This window comes from Pieris brassicae, chromosome 5 (assembly GCF_905147105.1).
Source record: "Pieris brassicae chromosome 5, ilPieBrab1.1, whole genome shotgun sequence".
NCBI lineage: Eukaryota > Metazoa > Arthropoda > Insecta > Lepidoptera > Pieridae > Pieris > Pieris brassicae.
Genome location: NC_059669.1, coordinates 6755779 through 6777522, shown reverse-complemented (window position 1 = coordinate 6777522; position 21744 = coordinate 6755779). Strand labels below are relative to the sequence as shown.

The 21744-nt window shown below is 34.6% G+C and overlaps 3 protein-coding genes across 5 annotated transcripts in view; 1 reads left to right on the top strand and 2 right to left on the bottom strand.

The window, feature by feature from the left end:
- Positions 1-758: 758 nt before the first annotated feature.
- LOC123709373 (coiled-coil-helix-coiled-coil-helix domain-containing protein 10, mitochondrial-like) lies at positions 759-4938 on the bottom strand. 2 transcript variants are annotated; one of them, XM_045660651.1, is made up of 5 exons: positions 4800-4934; positions 4695-4730; positions 1580-1727; positions 1095-1311; positions 759-835 (listed from the first exon to the last, which is right to left on the bottom strand). In XM_045660651.1, exons 1-5 carry the CDS (start codon positions 4817-4819, stop codon positions 825-827), a joined length of 432 nt encoding a protein of 143 aa, XP_045516607.1. In that variant the 5' UTR covers positions 4820-4934; the 3' UTR covers positions 759-824. The 2 variants fall into 2 exon arrangements, with proteins under 2 accessions (XP_045516607.1, XP_045516608.1); XM_045660652.1 differs by lacking the exon at positions 4695-4730 and having other exon boundaries at positions 4800-4938.
- On the bottom strand, positions 2132-3778 carry LOC123709371 (coiled-coil-helix-coiled-coil-helix domain-containing protein 2). The gene is made up of 3 exons (XM_045660650.1): positions 3618-3778; positions 3399-3537; positions 2132-2644 (listed from the first exon to the last, which is right to left on the bottom strand). Exons 1-3 carry the CDS (start codon positions 3665-3667, stop codon positions 2396-2398), a joined length of 438 nt encoding a protein of 145 aa, XP_045516606.1. The 5' UTR covers positions 3668-3778; the 3' UTR covers positions 2132-2395.
- Positions 4939-6211: 1273 nt separating the features above from the next.
- The window catches only part of LOC123709637 (transducin beta-like protein 2), an 81341-nt gene continuing 65808 nt past the window's right edge, over positions 6212-21744 (top strand). The window contains exons 1-2 of one of the 2 annotated variants that reach the window (XM_045661098.1): positions 6212-6466; positions 8434-8631. In XM_045661098.1, the coding sequence (XP_045517054.1) occupies positions 6319-6466; positions 8434-8631 (346 nt within the window). In that variant the 5' untranslated portion in view covers positions 6212-6318. The remainder of the gene's footprint in view (positions 6467-8433; positions 8632-21744) is intronic. The other variant, XM_045661096.1, reaches the window with a different exon arrangement.

Genomic DNA, 21744 nt, shown 5'->3' with positions numbered 1-21744 from the left:
AATAGGGACACTTCTAACGTTTGCAATTTTCTGAAATCTTTGGCTAATTCCGCCTAAGGGCACGTTCAAGTATTACGTCACGCTATTTTTGGAGATTCTTAACACCCCTCCCATGAAACGCGCCGTCCAACCCCAGTGACTCTTTATACCTAAAACTTACCATTATGTGGTGGAAAGTACTGGTAAGTGGAAAATAGTATTATCGACGCGTAATTAAATTCCCGCCCTGCATCGGAACATAATACTTGAACGCTCCCTAATGTCGATATAAAGTAAACGGTTATTTTACCAAATCAACGTCTATCGATAGCATTCTATTAGAACGTTCCTTTTGATTTTTGTCTTGTCATAGGGAAGCCCCTCCCATAGTACAGTCGTGCTAAGGTGTACCAACTCCCGAAAAATATTTTTTGTATTATCATTAATATTATTATATTTTTAATTAGGTATAGCACTTCTATTTTTTTAATTTATTATTTAATTGCCTGGAAGAGATCGCTTAGTGACACCAATGCCGCCCGTTGTACCATATTTTTATTGTTAATATTAATATTGAATGTGTGTTGTGTGAATAAAAATAATTAAATAAACACATCGCGGTTGGTGGCCATATTTTTTTGTTTTGTTTATGAAATACGGAATATACCACATTTATCTTAACACTTTACGTCAATTTATCCTTAAGAAATAATTAACTGTTTAAAAAGTCCTAACGCGGGACACATTTAGAGAACTTCGTTAGAAATAAATACGGCTAATGTATTTAATATTTTTATTTACAATTCAGATTTAAAGTTGGCTGCTTCGGTGATTAAACGTTTCCATTATGGTAGGCCTGAAATTAAAATACAAACTATTATAATTATAATAATTTGATGCGACCGGACCAGATAGACAATGTTTACATGCTTAGTTTTCGCCCGCGTGGATTTCGATTATTTTGGCAAATAGGCTTCAACAATAATTGATATATTTACTTAATTTACATAAAAACATAGTTTTTGGGATTATTGCATTTTTATATACAGATACATTGTATTTAAAAAAAATTGAATAAGATTGTTATAGATTAGTAGACGCTAAAGAAAACTTACGATTCCTTCTCTTGCAGTCCCTTAGTGCTTCATTAAAAGCCTCGCACTCCTGCAGATTGTCACGATTAGCCGCGCATTGCAAAAACTGTGCGATCTCGTAGGCACAAGGTCCGCTAGGTTCGGTGCCAAGTTGATAGTTTTGCGGAAGTGAGTGCATGACTTCTTCACGGCGGCGGCCCGTAAATAGACTCGAAATGGCTTCTCCCGCTAGATGGCCCTTAATGTGGTCATAATACATGTTTGAAGATAAGTGTTATAAGTACCTAATAATATCTAATAAACCCTTAATGTACTTTTAGTTTAAACGCCTTAATTTTTATACACGCGTGACGCAATCATGGATAACTTATTTAAATTGGTCGTTTGATGTAATTCTATGTAAAGGTCGTTGGCCAAAAGTTTTGAGGAAAAGGATAAAAATAAAAAAATAAATTATAATTAGAAAAATCACTATTATACTTCTAGTTCAAAGGTATATGTCATACCATAGTCGTTCCTACTGTTACTCCACCAGCCACAGCCGCTGCATCCCTAAAAATGCTACGACGAGGCATCGGCGTTACAACGACAGGAGGCGCTCGCGCCGGCGCGTGTTGGTCTGCGCGGGAGTAGCGCGACCGAGAGCCACTAGAACTGCAAAAATACGGAGATGGAATGCTTGCGTTTTCTGTGTGCCAGTACCCAAGATACCCAATGTATAGATTTGTAGTTTGGTTAAATCAAATAAAGTCAACAACTCCCTAAAGATAACTGTTGGATCAGCCTCGTTCTACAAAGTTTACATCTCAAATTAAGCTTCCACTCAATGTTATTTTAGGATGACAAACACAATGTGATGAATAAAATATAATTTTAAAAAATCCTTTATTCATTCATTGTCATATATATCAACTCAAAATCCCGATCTTATGTCTATTTAATGAGTTGAGCTTGAAAGTACAAACATTTATAGACAACACAAGTAAAATATGTGCATCAAATAAAACCTTCACTTCCATTCACTTGCATGCTCACGGTTTTTAAATAAAAGTAGGATAACATTTTAATATGTATTTATTTAATATAAGTCATTCTAATAATTAACAATAGTTGTTGTCTAAACAGCTACTACATATGTAGCTAAAAGGATATTAATAAAATAATATTGACTAAAATTTATCTATTATAATCATTAAAAAATTCTAATAAACAATAATTGCCAGGTATTTGTCTCCTACAATTGGAAATCGAGACTTGAGGTAGCCAAAGAATTTAGCCATGAATACAGAATTTTAAATGATAGAAGCTATTGCATTGAATATTTAAAGATGGTTGTTGACTTTGCATTGACGAAGAGCTTCATTGAATCCCTCGCAAAGGGAAAGATCACTTTGCTGTTGAGCACATTCCAGGAACTGCTTAATTTCCCAAGCACAGGCTCCTTGAGGTTGCTGTGTACCCTGGTATTGCTGGTAAGTGGCTTGGGCTGGCTGAGCAGCCTGCTGCTGAGCTGGCTCACTGCTACCTCCGCCACTAAACATTCCTGTGAGAGCGCTTCCAGCCACATGACCCTGTAAAGATAGAATATTATAACTTTATAAATACTTTAAAAATTGCCAGAACAACAAAGAAAAATTACTAAAATTACAAATATTTAAATCATCCTAATGCTTGGGATTGATTTGCTCCAGTTCAAACAATTTGTATGACTCAAAAATTAGCGATTAAAAAGAGAGCTGGAAAGTTACTTGTCAGTTCTTCTTGCCCGCTCGACACACATGACTTGCGAACTGGTAGTAAATGTAAATTTACAAATTAATAAAGCTTCTTTTCTGACATTTATAAGTGTATTTGTTTACCTATATGAATAAACTTAGTTTGAGTTAAAAATTACAGTAAATATAAATCATACTGAAATTCTAACACTACTGTTCTCAGGACAAATGTCTTAATGTTATTTATACATAATTAAGTAAGTCAAAATAGCAGTTTTGGCTTATTATGTACCCTATCAGATTTGGTACCATATTAAATAATAAGTTTGATCCTGACTGTTCACCTATGTACAATCAACATTTGATGGAATAAGCACAAAAATAACAATAGTTGTGTTTATTAGTAATTAAGAAAAAACATGTTTACTTTGTAAGTAATTTGCTAGAAGATAGAGAGATAATTATATTTGGCTATCAGCCAGAATTATTCACGAAACAAAAAGGAAATATTTTTTTTTTAATTGCGCAATATTTCCTATAGGTTATAATATTATTTTCGAAAGAAAGCGACAAAGTGCGCAATTTATTTAATTACGTAACGAATTCTTACCACAGCTGATCCTACGGCTACACCTCCTGCTGTTGCGGCCATTTGACTGAACATAGAAGGTTGTTGAGGCTGAGCGGAGCTAGTTGCCGGCATAGAAGGCGGTGCAGGTGCAGGCACACGGCTTGGAGGAGGAGCAGCCCTGGAAATTCCATCAATGTCTTAGGTTATGTTTGTCAAGAAAAAATCCATGTAGTTATTTAAAATTCACCAAATACATACCGCCTTTGGGGCGCTGGTGGGGGACTTGCAGAACGTCCTCGTCGAGGCATTTTTCCAACACTTTACCGCTTTAGAGTTTTTATTTGATTTTTATTGCACCACGATTACGAACTTCAATGGAAGTTTGAACTGACTGCGATTCGAATTACTTTTTCCATATACTGTCATATCTGTCAAATTTCATGACAGTCGCGAACTTTATTCCATAAATTTCTAGAATTATTGGACATCTCTGTCTCTAACCAATACTAAAGAAAGAGAGAGAAAATGTGGCAGATAAAGCTAATCTTAAATTCACTGTGGTAACTGCTACAGATCAAAATACAAAATTCTTAAGTTTGTTTTATAAATATTATTTATAATACTTCCAATACCGGAATAGGTTATTTGACACTATGAAAAAATCTAAAACATGGCTTTTTAAAGCGTTACGGAATAAAAGGATTTGTAAATAATAATTAATTATAATTTGGGATGGGATGAAGTTTTCTTCATGCCATGTTTTTTGTCCATCTGGCCTAAAGAAGCGTTTTGATAGTTTCATAAAATAATGAACGTTTTATTTGATTTTTGAAGCCTAACTAATTCTTAACAGAAATTTCTTCTATAAAAAACTTATGTTCTGAAAACACAATAAACTGAAGTGGTTTTAAATTCGTGTCAATTGGCATGTTCAACATGTATTTTTTATTTTATTAGAAACTTCTTTCAAAAATATAATGAGCGTGAAACCAAAGTAGACGAAAGAAGAGAAAAATAAGACAAATCATTTTGTATTATATGTAATCATCTTTTAAACGATTAAATTCAAAATTTCAACCTTTTGAGAGTTATGTTTGTGACTAGTTATTACTTAGAGCTGCCTCTACGATATAAAACATATAAACCACGATAAAAATTACAGGGTAATAAACTCTATTGCATAATCTTCTATGCCTCTTGCGTTTTGTACTAAATGGTAAACCGCTTATATGACGAATAAATATATTAATATCTATTTTACAGGAATTATGTTAGCGTCGTCTGTATGATGAGGATTGGTTATAATATATCCATTGAATATAAGCTTTTGCTTACCCATGATTTTCTTCACGTCTGCAGCTGTTACACGAGCTTTAACAATTTTAATAAAAATTACCTTTTTATTATTATTAACACTGTAATTTTTTTATAAAATCTTACCTTCGGCTTCTACCTGGCATAATCAGTATTTAAAGTGGTTGGAGGAAAACATTTTGCAATTTATTTTTAATTAATTGTAATTGAACATTTATTGCATTTTGTTGCTATGGTATTTAATTTGAAAACTTATGTCAATATAAGTACCATAGTTAATTTTATTGTTATTGGAAAGTATCAATACTTTTTGCCGTCCGAATATAATTTTTTTAAATAAAAAGCAATAATAAGTATATTTAGATAATAATATTTTGAACTTATTTTAATAGACTGCGCGGAAATAGAATTGTAATATTCGTAATATTAAAAAAGGTTAAGAAAAGGTATTGTATACAAAGATAAATGAATTGTTGTATATATCTGGCTTATTATACAGCTATGCTTTAGTTCTTTTATTACGTCAATTATTACTGTAACTCCCGTATATCTATAACGTATGTAATTTGACATATGGGAGGCAGATCTAGCATTAAGCCTCGACGGAATCTTACATTCTGATATAACTATCTAGATTATTTAACAGCATCTTTTTATTTCACTTTCAATAAAACTGGGTAACTATTTATATATACCTGAGTCTGTTTCATTGTAGCATACAATAAATATTTTGCACAGATTCCTGTGGGAGATTGCAAAGGAAGATCCGCATGGGATAAGATAAACGTCACATGATTTTTTTCGGTTAAACTATGAACGAATGAACACGATGAGATTAAGATAGCAGATGTTGATGGCAGCATTATAAAGAAAAGCCTGCGCTCAACTACCATAATCATAACCATAAGCATAATCTACGATGGCTACTCTTGGTATTCTGGGGAGGAGAGGCAATTCTGCGCTATTTGACAAATTTTTACCGCGCACCACCGTTAATTCCAATTCGTCTCTTTTTTCGACCAATTCTTGATAGGCCGGCAAAGCACTTGCGAGCATTTTGGCAATGTGAGTGTCCATGGGCGGTGGTACCACTTATAAGGTGAGCCTCATGCCCGGTTGCCTCCTATTACATAAAAAAGAAAAAATTGCCTGCTGGAGAATTGTTCAATTTATCAAATTTGTAGAAATGATATGGAATGTTATGTTTAATATAAAGTGCTTGTTAATATGAATTCAATTTCTTTTTTTTTCGAAATGTTTCGTCTGTTTCAAATCTGAATCAAGTAAAAAAGATGTTTTTTTTTATAAAAGATAGTTTAAAAATCTATATATAAAAGTCCGATGTTATGAAGTGGTTCATATTATACAAATAAAGCCTTATTATATATTAATTATTATATACATACTGTTTAGACAAAAATATGGAAAAATGATGCTTCGCCCTGCCCAATCGAAGATTAACTGTCATTTGACTTACTCGATTCTATGCTGTCAGTAGTAACAGATGTCACTCATTTCGCACTTGTGATCTGTGGATCTGTGACTTGCGGTGTTTTGGCAGTTTTCCTTTGAGTCTGAAACCGCGTGATTGTTCCTATATTGACTAATAATCTAAGCGGAGAAATTAAAATAATTCTAAGTGAAAATGGGCGAAATCGACAGCGGTTTAAATATGAATATAGTTTTGGTTATATTAGCTACAGTTCTATCATGCATTATCATACAATTCATATACAAGAACATTTTTGGCAACAAGAAATCAAAAACAGAAGAAGAAACTTCGATGGATATGGGTAGGTTTTTTTATTAATATTTATAATCAATTGTAGGATGACTAAAATTAATATTTTTGTCACATGTAAAGAGAAAGCTCTTTGCTGCATTACAACAAAAACCCATTTACACGTGGTTTGCCGCGCAAAAGCACTGGCATACATATTGCTTTTTTCGCTAAAGTTAACTGTTTTTTCCTTTAAAAGAAGGTCGTACCGTCATCCTAATAATCTTGTACCGTAACAAAGACTAAAGTTGAATTAATCTTTTCATTACTGTGTCTCTTGAATCTTAGTTAGCAATGATAGCCATTTTAATGTAGAACATACTTTGTGTATCATACTTCCATTTCTATTTAAATAGTTACTCTACTTGTTATTAGCGTAACCTTACATAAAATAAATGCTTTTTGGATGTTCACACTATTATTCACATGGTTATGATCATATAACCATGTGCTTATAATGGGTCAATGATTGAATGATATACATGAGAGGAAAAATCTATTTTTTTTATAATAATTTGTAAAATATATATCTATTTAAGCTTTTATGCATCAAACTTCATCCTATTTCAGTAGTATTTAAAATATGACTGTTGATGGTTCAGAAAATAATCATAAGGTTAGTACATTTCTTAGTGAAGTAATAATACTGAATTTGTTTTTCACCATGTGGAGAAGTATAATTTTAACATAAGTAAAACTCTTGTTTACTAGTGTACCATGACCTTCTCAACCAGTTTGTTATGCCATGTTTTATATGTATTTAAATTGGCCTCTGCCTTATCATACTATATTGTTATGATGTTTAGAAATTTAAATCAAAATCCTAAAATATTAATATGGTAGATAACACACTTTGTAATTATTATGAATGTAATATATTATTATTTAACATGATAAATTAGTAATTGTATAAATTGATATTATTTCCTTTTGGGTGGTAGTAATAGACTACCACACAAAAAGGCATTTACTGAATAAGCTATAATTTTTTTGCATACATGAGGGTTAAATATATAAACTACAGACCTAACATAAGAAAATATTTGTTAAACTATTTTAAGATTATGAGGCTTATTCAGTTATTTCCTATGAATTGCCTTGAGTCATTAATGACAAATTATTTTATTGAATGGCTTGTTATACATTGGAGGAGTTTGAGGACAGGAAAAAGTACAAACTTTTCTATGTAGATAGCAAAGTAAAATAACTTATAAAAAAAGTCTAAAAAGAATAAAGTCAAGTTAAAGCTAAACAAACATAAAAAATGTCATTATATTCTCACTTTATTTATGATTGGTCATTGCCCAAGTCTACAAAAGCAAAATGAATGAGATGCTTTGTTAGTTTTTCACACGTGTTAAAAATCGATTCCGTATATGAGCGATTAGCCACGAAATAGTTTGTTTTCAATTCGAACTATTTTTAAAGCTCTTAAGTGTTTACCTAATATTACGTATTACTTATTACAAATACGTTCATTTACGTCTTTATGTAATTTTTATCTTTCTTATCATATTTTATGGTTTTAAATATTTGTACGAATTTTTAATCACATTCTTATTATGATAGTATTGTAGTAAAATTCTTTCGTCGGCTATATCAAACATTATAAAATAATTTAATTGATATTTTTTTTTTAGTAATTAAGTATCGACTATATGACTTTAACTTCTTTAAAGTTTCTTATTTTTATATATTTAAATTATAATGATTATTATTCGGAGCTATATAAAATATTATTATTTAAAGATATAGAATTAATTCCCATAATCTCAGATGAATTTTTTTACAAGTCGGTTTCCATAGCTGATCGATATCTGTACATATTTTAGAAAAATATAAAGTTTATTGGACTAATTTTAATATCAACATTCATTCAAGGAAATTGTCACAATAACAGTGTTAAATATTAACCAAAATGTTTTGTTCTGTTCAGCATATTGAACTGTATTCATTTTAATTTCTTATGTAATTTTACAGTGGAACCAATTGCACCAACGTCCGAAAATACTGTAACCGAAAGCCGTCCGACCGGAAAGAGCAAGAAGCGCGGAACATGGAAACAGAAAACAGAATTTTCTCACCCTTGGCTTCTTAAAAATCTCAAGGGACATCCGGGAAACGTTCTTATGGTGGATTTCTCTGCGAATGGGAAGTTTATGGCTGCAACCTGTGATGGTAAGCATCAAATTTTTATTACGCTACACATTCTTGGTGTGCATCTGAAATGTAAAGGAAATAATAGTATTCACTATTTAAATTATTTAATTTGTCAATCCTTAATATGTTGATATTCAGTTTATCAAAAAAAATCTTGTTGTGAAAAATACGCGATACTTTAGATTTTACGTAAAATGCCAAATGTGTGTAGTATGGTGACGGTTGATTAACTTGATATAGTGCATCTAATGATTTCTTACGTTGTATGATCTTTTAATATATAATAAGGCTGTATAGTTAACAGTGATTAACACGCGTTCCGCTTGCACTAAGCTAGGGTTGTAAAGTTGATTTAACATCCGGAATAAAATCGGTTACATAATGACTTTCCCGTTACGCACCACTGCTATTGTACAACTTTTCAACTCTTAACGTAATTGGACCTTATTCTCAGATTTAACTTTGTTTCATAACTGATTTGTTTTTGTTCAGTTTGAAGGGGCGCAGTCATTGCGATTCATATTTTACTTACAGTTTTCAGGCATATTTTGGTTACGAGTTTTAATCTGTTGTCAGTTTCTAAGGAAACATAATTGAATAGATTTTATATGCCTATTACTTGAACGAGGAAACTGTCGACTATCTCCCCTAGACCTTGAGGGTTTTTGTCCAATTTCGTTACTGTTATGTGTAATTTGGAGGTCCGTTGAAGTCATCTGAAGGATATATAAGACTTTAATAAAATTTAAACCTAAATTAAATTTAAATAATTTGAAATAGAAACTTATATTATAAAGTATAATTAATTTAGTATTATAAACACGGAAGTAGTGTGTGTCTTTATATGTACCACACTTTCAGTTTTCATGAATTTTACTACTCGGATAGATAGGAGAAAAAAAATTACTTAGTATTGTAGAAATTTGAGTTCAATTAAATTTTTCCTTACGCCAGAATCATTAAATAAAGGTTTCTTAAGGTTAAGGTTAATTCTCTTAAGTGTTTTCAAAATGTTCGCGCATTTTCGTCTGAAGGTGCTTACAGATATTTCAATGTCGTCTTACAGGACATTGAACTTAAAAATAACAAGTGTTGGCAATACATAATTAATTAATTGGCTACCGGTAATACATTATTCATTTTTAAATACCGTCTCTGTACATTATAGTAAATCGTTATTTACAGTATGTACGGCAGTCTTCCACCTGTTTATTAAAAGAAAATGTACTACAACTTACAGCATTACTTAGAGTTGTTCATTAGAAGTAAAGGCTTATTATTTTCGAAAGCAAAAACATCTATTTGCCGTATTATTTTGTAAATATATATTTTCAAAAATGCAGCTGCCGCATAGTTTTTTTCTAGTATAAATAGTGACTCGAATGATGCAGAAATTATTTGTTTACATTAGTTGTTATTTAAAGTGTTATTACTATGAAAATTTAGTAGCGGAAGGGAATTCGTTTCTTTGTAGGCATATCGACTCCTGTTATGCCCACAATGCGTCTGTTGACTATTATAAGATTAAGACTACGCGTGTGGATCTATTGCTTCGATAATTTCAATTCGGAATGTAAGCGATCGGTAGGCTTATTACCAGCTATATAAGTGATCACGTAGACAATTAAATATTACGGACATGATGACGGTTTTAATGAAAACATTAGATTCGTAGACTAAAATAATATTTTTTTAGCTTTCTGTTGAACTATAAATAATTGAATTGAACGGAACGGAGTTGTAACATTTAATTAAATGAATCATATTATGATACAATATTCACTAGACATGTTTTAATGAGCGTTTACCGTTGTTTGAATTCGGCGATGTCTGATGCTTTGTTAAACTTTTATTTGTACATAAAACTAATCATTTAATTAAATAAATAGGTCAAAAGCTCACATTGAGCTTGAATAATGTTTTTTTAAAATTGTTATCTAAAGGCCATAGATTATTATTAATAGATTGCAATCGAATAGTGACGTAAATGTCAAAAGCTGAACGCGCGGTCGCTAACCTCTTAGCGTCTACAGATCCTGAGACGAATCATTTGTTCAAATGAATACCAGCGATGTGTGTCATCTTTTACATTAGACATCAGTCTAAAATAGTAAAACTTTCGTTGTCATGTGTCTCTTACATCGCAGCGTAAACATAATTTGACAGAAAGAGACGAAATAGTTTTAGTTTAAATAATTAGTTGTTCTTTTTAATAATAGGAAAGTTATCCCTTTTTGTATGAGGCTAGCCAAAAATTGTGGGTAGGTTTTCTGTGTTTTAACTGTGTTCTGGGTTTAGACACGCATTGCTGTTACTGCGTTTTAAATATTTATTTTTAGTAACTTCAACGGGTAATTAAATTATTAATTACTCTTTTAGCAGTTATTTTAAGTTATTGTTAAATTAAAATGTTGTTTTGTAAATGGCTTATTTAAAATCAGACTTTATCTCTGTATGTCTAAATTTATATTAAACATGTTCTATTTTTAGTTTGAACTTTCAATATGTGAATGAATTTGAGTGCTGAAGCCAAAAATCACAAATTAGCACATCTCTTTTCAATCATTGTATGAACTTCTTATTATTATTTTTTATTTAAGTTCAATTATTGCAAATGCTTTTAAATATTCTATTACTGGCGCCATTACGATAATAGACAGATTAGAGGTTGGCACGTACGATATTAGTTTGGAACTGGATTTGTCCGAGCCTGGTGGGGACTTTCTTTTCACAATTAAAATACCTATGTCTAATGAATCTATTTATCTTTAGCATTATGCAATGATTTGCATTCTAATAACCTAATGTTTAATTCCTTAATTGGTTTTAACTTAAATTTTTATTATTTTTTAATCAAACAAATTCGGGTCTTTAACATCGCCTACCGGTTCGAGCTTAGGTTAATAACCGTATAATTATAAAACATTTATAAGTCAGTACCGTTATAGGATTCGGCATTTGAGGAAGGACAAATGCACAAAAATAGCGATCAAATATTTTCTACTAAAACTGGTTTTGAATTGGAATATTATGTATATGAATTTCGTTTACGAGTTACGGTCATTGAATAAATCAAGAATTTATTTAAATATCACATGACAATTGCGATAGTTTTGATGGTGAAAGCAAGAGAAATATATGAAGTTTGTTTTAGAGTAGACAATTCTTTTATGTCTATTAGTACATAGTGATTACGTAACCATATTATAAGGTACCTTGAGGTACACTTTTGGGCCAAATATTTTTAGGATACATTTTGTCCATATTGCATGTTAGAGTTATAGAGTTGGCTGTTTGAAGTTTTTTAACCCCTAATTAGGAGAACAGTCTTCTGTGCCTTTACCAACTGTATCGTTTTACCGCCACTCGAACTCACTCTCTTCAGATTGACATTGAACTACTATGTCAACAATGTGGATATTAAAATATTGCCATTAAAGTCTATCGAAACTTCCGCTGTGTGAAAAATATTCATAGAGAAATTACATTTAAATCAAATAGCTTCCCCTAGTCAAGGCTTCTTTATAATAAAAAGTGCAATAATGTTAATCGATATTTGTCACTAAGTACCTTTTAGACCGACCCAACGAAGGTAGCGAATAGCGATAAAAAATAAGGAAAGAATTACGAATAATTTAAAGGCTTTGTAAAATTGACTTCACGGTAGAAAATTTAATCTACATATTATTTGTATGTATGAAATTGCTACAACGCGGACTAAATCGAATAATTATTTTAAATATATATTTATAATGTCGTTATAATGCGGTAAAAACAGTGAAATTAAACATACAACAAGGATAAAATACGTAACGTATTTATTATTAAAGCGATTAATTTAGTTGTAGCAAAGGAATAAATGCGATATTTTTTCTCTAGTACAAAAAGCGCTTCCGCGATCGCTGCCAATGTTATCATGGCCTTATCTGATGCGGTCCAGTAGCACCGAGGACGACCTAGTCACGGTCAATCGTTACGAGTCATCAGCTATCTTTGACTCGTGATGCTTGGGATCTTAAACTGAATTTAAAGTAGAAAATCGCGTTATATAGCTAATTATATATTTTACATTTAAATATATGTTGGAGTAATGGTCTTTACTATCAGGTGCAAAAAGATAAATTTATAATATTCATATCACGCCTTTTTATAACGAAAGTGCTCTTAAATCATTATTGAAACAACATTTCGAGATGAGATGGCTATAAGTATGTAAGCTTGTTACATTTAAGATATAGTATTTATTCAACTAAAATCTCAATACGAAAACTCATCAGAATTGACATTAAGGTAAAAAAATAAAGCAAGGTTCCTTGGAACTCTGTAGTTGATAAAACAATGCCTGTAGCACGCAATAAAATAAATATTGACTTTGTATAAATTCTTTCGGATAAAAATGTAAGCATGAAAAATATCAAGATATGTAAATTGAAAGTTGCGGTTGTGCCCTAAGTGCTAACTTTTCAGTTTAAATTGTTATAATTTCGAAAGTGAAGTTTCACGAGATGGTCATGAACGAAGCTTTCAAAGGCGATAAGGTATTTTTATAACATCTATTCATGGTATTATTCGCAGTAGAAACGTGATAAGCCATATTTTTCAACAAATCAAATTTTTTAAATAAAAGCAATAAAACATTCGGTCTATATCTTAGCCTTCCCGGGATTATAAATAATACCTTACTGCGTTCCATTAAAGTTCATATTGCATTACGTTCATCGTGATCTCATGTCCATAATATATGTCATACCTCCTTAATATTTTAAGTAGTTTATTTTGTGCATCAAATATATATAATATATATATATATTTATATATAGGCTGAAATACTAATTGCGGAACTCCTCATCTGTGCTGTGCTGACGTAGCGTAGTCTTCATCCCGGTTCCGAAACATAGCTGGCAAGTATGATTACCCACTCGCTTTTTTCCTTCTTCTTAATCGTGGGCGATGACATTGTCACTTACTTTCCATGTTTCAGTTGTCACAACAAAAGGCTGACTTCTGCTTCCAATAGATTACTAGACCAAGTATTTTGTTAGAAGCGCTGTTGTGTCAGAAACTCCAATTAGTTGCTCCAGATGCTTATCATAAATCCATCGAGGTTCCTCTGTCTTCTCGTGAATGTTTATTTGTAATAAATAACGTTTATTTAAACTGACTCGCGCTAGAATTATCGTATAGCATTTTATATGATTTAATCTCAAAATATTAAATATTCCGACTCACGTTAATAGAATTGAGTGGATTTGTAAACAAAATCTCTAGTAAAACTTAGAATTGCATTTGATAAAATTAATCACGATCTCTTAATTATAAGGCTTAGTAGAATAAGGTAAGGAAATCGAATGGATTTTTATGATAACATTAAAACGCACTCACACATTACACATTTCCAGACACACCTCACCCAAAAAATTATTAGTAAATTGCCTTGGGTAGAACATAATGTAACTCTTCGTTTATATGGTTGAATCCGTTATGGCTTTATATTTTTTTTAATTTAAAATTGTAATAAATAAATATATATACATAAATAATACCGAAATATACTTAGGTGGGTCGAATTTTACATTCGCAATCGCAGTCAAGCAGTTTATTAGTTTGTTTAGTTATAGACATAAGGCTTCTATTCGGGCTATATTTCGTCATATCGGGTTACTTCGTTTCCCTGTATGTTAACGACATAAATTTAGTAATCAACTTATATTCGCTGTCTATACTAAAATATTTAAACGTAATAGACGACTATTATAAACTCCAGTCTGACCCTATTGCCCTGTGCTGCTAATCAACTTACTACTTCTATAAATATTAATAATTGCCGTATTTTTACATATACACATAACTTAAGACCTATAATAGTTTAATAGATATTTCCTCCCTAAAACGTGTTAGCCGCCCGCTAAGTCTTTGTATAAATATGGATAATAGAATGTATCTCAGAATTTTATACTTCAAATTAAAAGAAAGTTTACATTTACCATTCAGAGCTTTATGTGAAAATGTTAGTCGACCTCTTGGTGCCTGAACTTCAAAATTTTTCTGCCTATAGCAAAAGAACATGGTTCCAGTAGGACGGAGCAACGTCACCACGTCCAATATGTCTCCGCCACGAGTTCGTGAAATTTTCTCAGGCAAATTGATCTCCAGGAGAGGTGACATAAATTGGTCTCGACGCAGTCCTCCGATTTACCCCCTATGGGTTTTTTTTTATTATGGGATAATCGTAAATCTAAAGTTACGCCAATAAGCCGACTTCTCTGGCCCAATTGAAAGAAAATATCCCTCACGAAATGGTAGCCATAACGGAGTCCACCTGCCGAGCCGTCTTTATGAGTGCCACGAACGCGAGGGCCTACGTTTAGACGGTATTCTTTTTAAGAAATAAATTCCCAAAATGTGTACTAATGAACAAACACTTTTTTGATACACGACTTACTTTTTTTTAAATCGACTTACTAAATATGAACTTTCTTTTGAGACCTTGTATTTTGCCAGCGTATTGTTTTAGATTACCCTCCTTTATAATACATATGTGTTAGTGTTGACATAAATAAATAAATACCACTAAATACATAATAATTTCCGAGTTCAATTAATAGTTCTAATATCTCATTCAAATAAAAATCTTAGATAACAAATTCATATTAAAGATAATGCAGTGAGTCAAAGTAAAATACCTAGTAGAACCTTTTACTTAAAAACAAATTAAATATATTAAGAAAACACTTTTTAAACTTTAACTTTTAAATTTTTCCGACGTTTAGATTTAAAATTATGTAAATAATTATAAGTTTATAATAATTATACATAGCTTCAATCCGTTTCCGTGTAAAAGCCATGTTAACAAAAGACAATACTAAATGAAATATAGTTTTGTAACGTTACACATGTTCGTAACATTATAAAAGAAAATTGTTCTTCGTGTGCCAAATAGGTCTTCCCTATGTTAATATTGGTGCGCTCCAATTTTTATGCATGGACGCAAAACTTCATTCCTCATAATAAAATAAGTAATGAGTGCTGTAGTCAATAAGGAACAAAAAATTTTAATAAGCTAATATCCTTGTATGAAATCCGAACGATATAATACAAAGATGATTTGATGGTCGTGTCGTGTCACTCATGGTCGCAACTCGCATTGCCATTTCACAAGTATTGCGCCGATTTTAAATTGATTAAATTATATTTTATTTATTTCGTAATCTTACAGCTAACTTAAATTATATATAACAAGAAACAGTTATACAAAAGATATGTATTGCTAAAGATGTATATATACAAAAAGGTTCAAACATTTACGAAAGGAAAAAACAATAAAACATATTAAATACATTAACCTAAGTAATACCTTATTCAGCTGTGTTGTGTGATGGTGTGAAAGAGAGGGTATGTATTTGGGGTGTCCTTAAGCATATTACGCGATAGCTTAATGATGCTTATCGTAATAAATCTACTAGGAAAAGAACTATATTATGTTAAATAGTATATAGTCATATTGAGGAATGTTTGTCAAAATTAAAAAAAAAAGAAATACAAAATTGCAGCAGGTAAAGCGACAAATTTATATAGTACATAATAAATACCTTCCCTAATTTGTCTTCATTTTATCGATACCAGGATAATTGTTGAAGCATCAAAAAATAATTTTCTATTTTGATTTAAAATGAGAATTTATAGAAATAATGATAATTAATTTTGACTTTGTAATCATAATTATGACAATTATCATTAATTATTATTAATGCTGTCATTGTCAGATGAAAGAAGCCTTGATTGTTAATTTTAGGTGCAGTTTTTACGAATAACAAAAATTCGTTAATAAATCTCAAAGCCTGAATAGAATGAACGGTTTTTCGTTCAGACAACACTATCTGCTGTCTACATAGAATTTGAGTAAAAAGAGGTTATTGTCCAATTATAGGTTTTTTTAGGTAACGAAACTTTATAATCTCTTCCTTATTGAAGAGTTGATTCAGTGAAGGGCTGCGTTTCCCAAGAAGCAGATACATTTTACGACTGGTGGCATCGTGCGGCTCGACGGCGATTTATGAACAATTCATCTAGTGCGCTATCAAAACACGTCGCTTGTAAAGCAGATTGCAAAGGGCGGAGCAGTTACAACTAAACTTTCTTTTACAGAATAAGCAAACGTCATCCAATCTTAAATTTCTGCCACCCATTATGTGATACACGGAAACTGTTGACTTTTCAAAACTCTTTTTAACTTTAATTCTACTGTAGTCTAGCCAATGGAAACTAATAAATAGTTAATATATTAACTTAATACACACACACTCACTAATCTCTTTTTAAGAACTGGTAAACCCTTAGGGGATTATTATAGCGCTAATAAAAGATAGTACGAATTTTGTAGAATTAAATTATTCATAAATGTTGTTTATCTTTACCGGTATCAATGTCTATATACGAACAGACGGAGTCATGACTCATTTTGACCGCGTTTCACCTACATTCATTGTCACATTGGCAACAAAGATTGGGGCTTCCGTCTAATACATTAACTATTGTAGTTTAAAACTGACATAATATAAACTTATGTGTCTTCCTTTATTTGCAGATAATTATTTTCAGTTTTGACGTAATCAAATAATTTACTTTATATATTATAATGTTGTTTAAATAACTAACCGACTAAAGTTTTAACTAAATAACTAACTTTAATAGAAATTATGTTTAGTAATAGCCTAAAACACAAACTGTGGTAATCTTTGTAAAATATTTTGGAAAGCCATTCTAATCATACTTGATCACGTCACGACAATGTCATGTTAACAGTTAAAACGTTTAAATGTCCCATTGTGTTAGAGCCTTCGCTAATTTAATGGATACCGGAGTGCGTACGGCGAGTTATGAAACTAGATATGATATAAACATAGGAAGTTATCTAACGCACTAACTAGGTTTTTAGGTAAAAAATGTAACTAGTAAACGCATGCACTATAAACGCAACACAAAACTCTTGTTGTGCGATACATATATTTAGTGTTTCAATATTTAAATTAAATTCCAAAATATTTTTCAAATTCTTTTAACCGCCAACAAAATCTGTATACTGCCAAGGAGATATACAATGCGATATTGAGGGCTGGGACTAGTCGCAAGTTAAAGTAGTAGGTAAATAATACCCGTAATGTATGTCACATATTATTACGAAGTATGAAAATGCTGCGTTTAATATATTCATAAAATGCAAATAAGTATGTGGTCGTACTACGAGGATACTTGTTTTGTTTTCTTTATTCTCGATACCTGTATAGGTACCTACTCTTATTATTGGTGTATGGACAGTGTAACAGGGTTAAATTATTGTACACAAAAGTTTAGTAGGCAGTAAAACAGTTCCTAGGCCATTTAAATTAAGTGTGAATTGCGCTTAAGGTCGAAGGTTTGAAGTTTGTTTTCGTTGCTGGTTAAGCAGAGGTCACACGTTGCTAACTGATTTCAGAACGCGTAGGCTGCAGCCTCGAACGCCTGACCCCCTTACAAAACGACTATCTTTAGGTTTACAAAACTTCAGCGCGTTCTCTTGTTTGCTAAAGGTGATAAGAAAACTGAAAGACTTAGCACTATGACTCCCATCGTAGTTTAATTATAAGAATTTTTGGCTTAATCTCCCTCGAAGAGTATTTATTAATAATTATATAGTCAAAACCATTTACGACGACATAGTTTAGAGCAATATATCAGTTATATTGACCAAAATCAAAGGTTTTTTTTTTTTTTTTTTTTTTTTTTTTTTAAAATAGGGGGCAAACGGGCAGGAGGCTCACCTGATGTTAAGTGATACCGCCGCCCATGGACACTCTCAATGCCAGAGGGCTCGCGAGTGCGTTGCCGGCCTTTTAAGAATTTGTACGCTCTTTTCTTGAAGGACCCTAAGTCGAATTGGTTCGGAAATACTTCAGTGGGCAGCTGGTTCCACATAGCGGTGGTGCGCGGCAAAAATTGCCTTGAGAAACGCTCAGTCGTGGAACGTCGGACGTCGAGGTGATACGGGTGGAATTTTGTATTTTGCCTCGACGTCCGATGCTGAAACTCAGCTGCAGGTATTAATCCGAACAACTCCTCTGAACACTCTCCATGGTAAATGCGGTAGAAGATGCAGAGTGACCCCACATCTCTACGCAACGCCAAAGGATCGAGCCGCTCGGAGAGGGATTGGTCATCGACGATTCGAACCGCTCTTCGTTGGATACGGTCAAGTGGAAGGAGCTGGTACTGGGGAGCCCCCGCCCAGAGGTGAGAACAGTATTCCATGTGGGGCCGTATTTGCGCTTTATAGAGTTGCAGGCGGTGGCCCGGAGTGAAGTACCGTCTCGCCTTGCTGAGCACACCAAGCTTTTTGGAGGCTAATTTAGCCTTTCCCTCCAAATGACCGCGAAACTGAACGTCGTTCGATATGTCAACGCCAAGTATTCCGATGCTGGCTGTGGCTTCAAGAAGAGTGTTTTCGAAAAGAGGAGTAGCGACAAAGGGTATTTTTTTCGCGGAAAACGCGCAAACTTGTGTCTTCTTGGGGTTAAATTGGAATAGGTTTAGTCTACCCCAGTCCGAGACTCCACGTAAAAGAGTTTCGACTTCAGACACAAGTTTGTTCCGGTACTCATCGACAACTGCCCGAGAAATACCTGCCCGGCCAGTGTAAAGAGTATCCCCAGTGCTGTCGTCCGCATAGCAATGAATGTTGCTAAGTTGCAACATGTCATTGATATGCAGAAGAAACAGGGTCGGGGACAGAACACAGCCTTGTGGGACCCCAGCATTCACGGGTTTAAGGTCGGAACATGCTCCGTCGACGACGACCTTGATGCTCCGATCGGCTAGAAAGCTGGAGATCCAGTCGCATAATTTCTCAGGAAGCCCGTAGGCTGGTAGCTTCGAGAGCAGTGCTTTGTGCCACACCCGATCGAAGGCTTTCGCTATGTCCAAACTAACCGCTAGTGCCTCCCCCTTGGACTCAATTGCCTCTGCCCATCTATGAGTAAGGTATACTAGAAGGTCGCCAGCTGAACGACCACGACGAAAGCCGTACTGATAATCGCTAATCAGCTGGTGGCCCTCTAGATAACTCAAGAGCTGGCCATTAATAATGGATTCCATTATTTTGGAGAACAAGGAGGTTATTGCGATTGGGCGATAGTTGGATGGATCAGTGCGATCGCCTTTTTTAGGGATCGGATGTATCGAAGCGGTCTTCCAGCACTTCGGGACAGTGCCGAGCGAGTACAGGTACCGGAAAAGGCGCGTCAGGACCGGAGCCAACTCAGGAGCACATGTACGCAGCACAATTGGAGGGATACCATCCGGCCCGCTCGACTTATGAATGTCCAAGGAAGATAGTGCTCTCCGAACAGCACGTTGCTGGAATGTGATTTCCGGCATTGAGTTATCACACCGCGAAATCGCCGGTGGTGATCTCCCCCGGTCATCCAAAGTCGAGTTGGACGCAAAGAGACAGCCCAAGAGGTCGGCCTTCTCCTTCGCAGTGTGGGCGAGCGAGTCATCCTCTCTGTGCAGCGGTGGTATCGATGGCTGACAAAAATTCCCTTGTACAGCTTTGGCGAGAGACCAGAAGGCTCGAGTCCCAGAAGGGAGTTGGGCCAATCTCTCGCCAAATCTAGCGATGTGCTCTGACTTTGCCTTAGCGATTTCCCGTTTGAAGGACCTGGAGGCTGAGTTATATGCTTTTTTATGTTCGCTGGTATTGGCATCACGAGATATCGCCGCCTCCGCCCATGCATTAAAGCATTCTCGCTTTCGACGCGATGCCGCCTTGCAAGAACGCTTAAACCAGGGCTGTGACCTGCTACCGATCGGCACCGCAGAGAATGGAATAAAAAGTTCCATGCCCTGCAGAACCACTTCGGCGACAGAGGCAGCGACGGAATCTGGAGCTTCCGACGAAAAGCACATAGGCCCCCAAGGGTAGGACGCAAAGAAAGACCGCATCCCATCCCAATCTGCTGACCGATAGTGCCAAATACGACGACAACCCGAAAAACGGGGCCGAGGAGGGCGCGTAGTAGGCACAGTACTCCGGACCACACAATGATCCGATGAACCCAATGGCGGGTCAACAGAGACTTGATAGGTCTCCGGATGTGAGGTCAGCAGAAGGTCCAACAAAGAGGGTTTATGACCATCCACATCTGGTATTCGCGTAATCGCAGGGACCATTTGTGACAGGTCGTAAGCTAAAGCAAAGTCGTGAAAGGATCTTCCCGCGTGATCGGTGGTTTCCGAACCGAGCCAATCGGCATGGTGAGCGTTAAAATCGCCAAGTATCACGATTTCAGCGGTAGGAACCCCTTCGAGCAGGGAATCTGTAGCCATTTGGATGTGCTCAATGAGTCGCTCAGTTTCGGTATTTCCGCTATGGGACCTATACAGGCATGCGTAGAATCGCGGATGGTCATCGCAGTCTACGCGCAGCCAGAGGCTAGATAGGTCCCTTCCTTCAAGCGACCCGAGGCGACGAGAACAGATATCCTCTCTGACGTACACGCAAACTCCCGCCCGCGGCACAAATGAATGTTCCAATTTGTACCCCGGGTAGGAGAGGTAGGAAGTATCAGCCGGGAAGGATATCTGAGTCTCAGTAAGGAAGAATAAGGCCGGCTTCGCAGTTTCGAGGTGAAAGTGAACCGCGTTAAGATTAGAGTTGAGCCCCCTAACATTGGTAAAGTCCACTGAGAGCGTGGAAGGGGATGCCTTCGGTAAATTCTTCCGTTTGCCCCGAGATCGAAACTTATAGTTTTTTGAGCAGTTTTTGCCCACCCCAGAATACGAAGGGCAGCCTGTGCATCCACCACCGAATACTGATTGTTCCGATGATGGACGCTCAGAGGGGGATTCTCCACAGCGGAAACGTGTGGTACCCCCCTGGGGTAATCTCTGTTTAAACTGCATCTTCATATTCTGGGGGAGGGGGGAATTGATGGGCTCCGGGAGTCTCACTCACCGCACGAAACGCGAGTACAATAAGATGAACCTATTGCATCACTTCACGCCGGTTTTCTGTGAGACAGTGGTACTGCCCCGGTCGTGCCTGCCCGATTGGCTGAAGCCCGAAAGCAACAGCATGGCACTCCCACTACAAAAGGT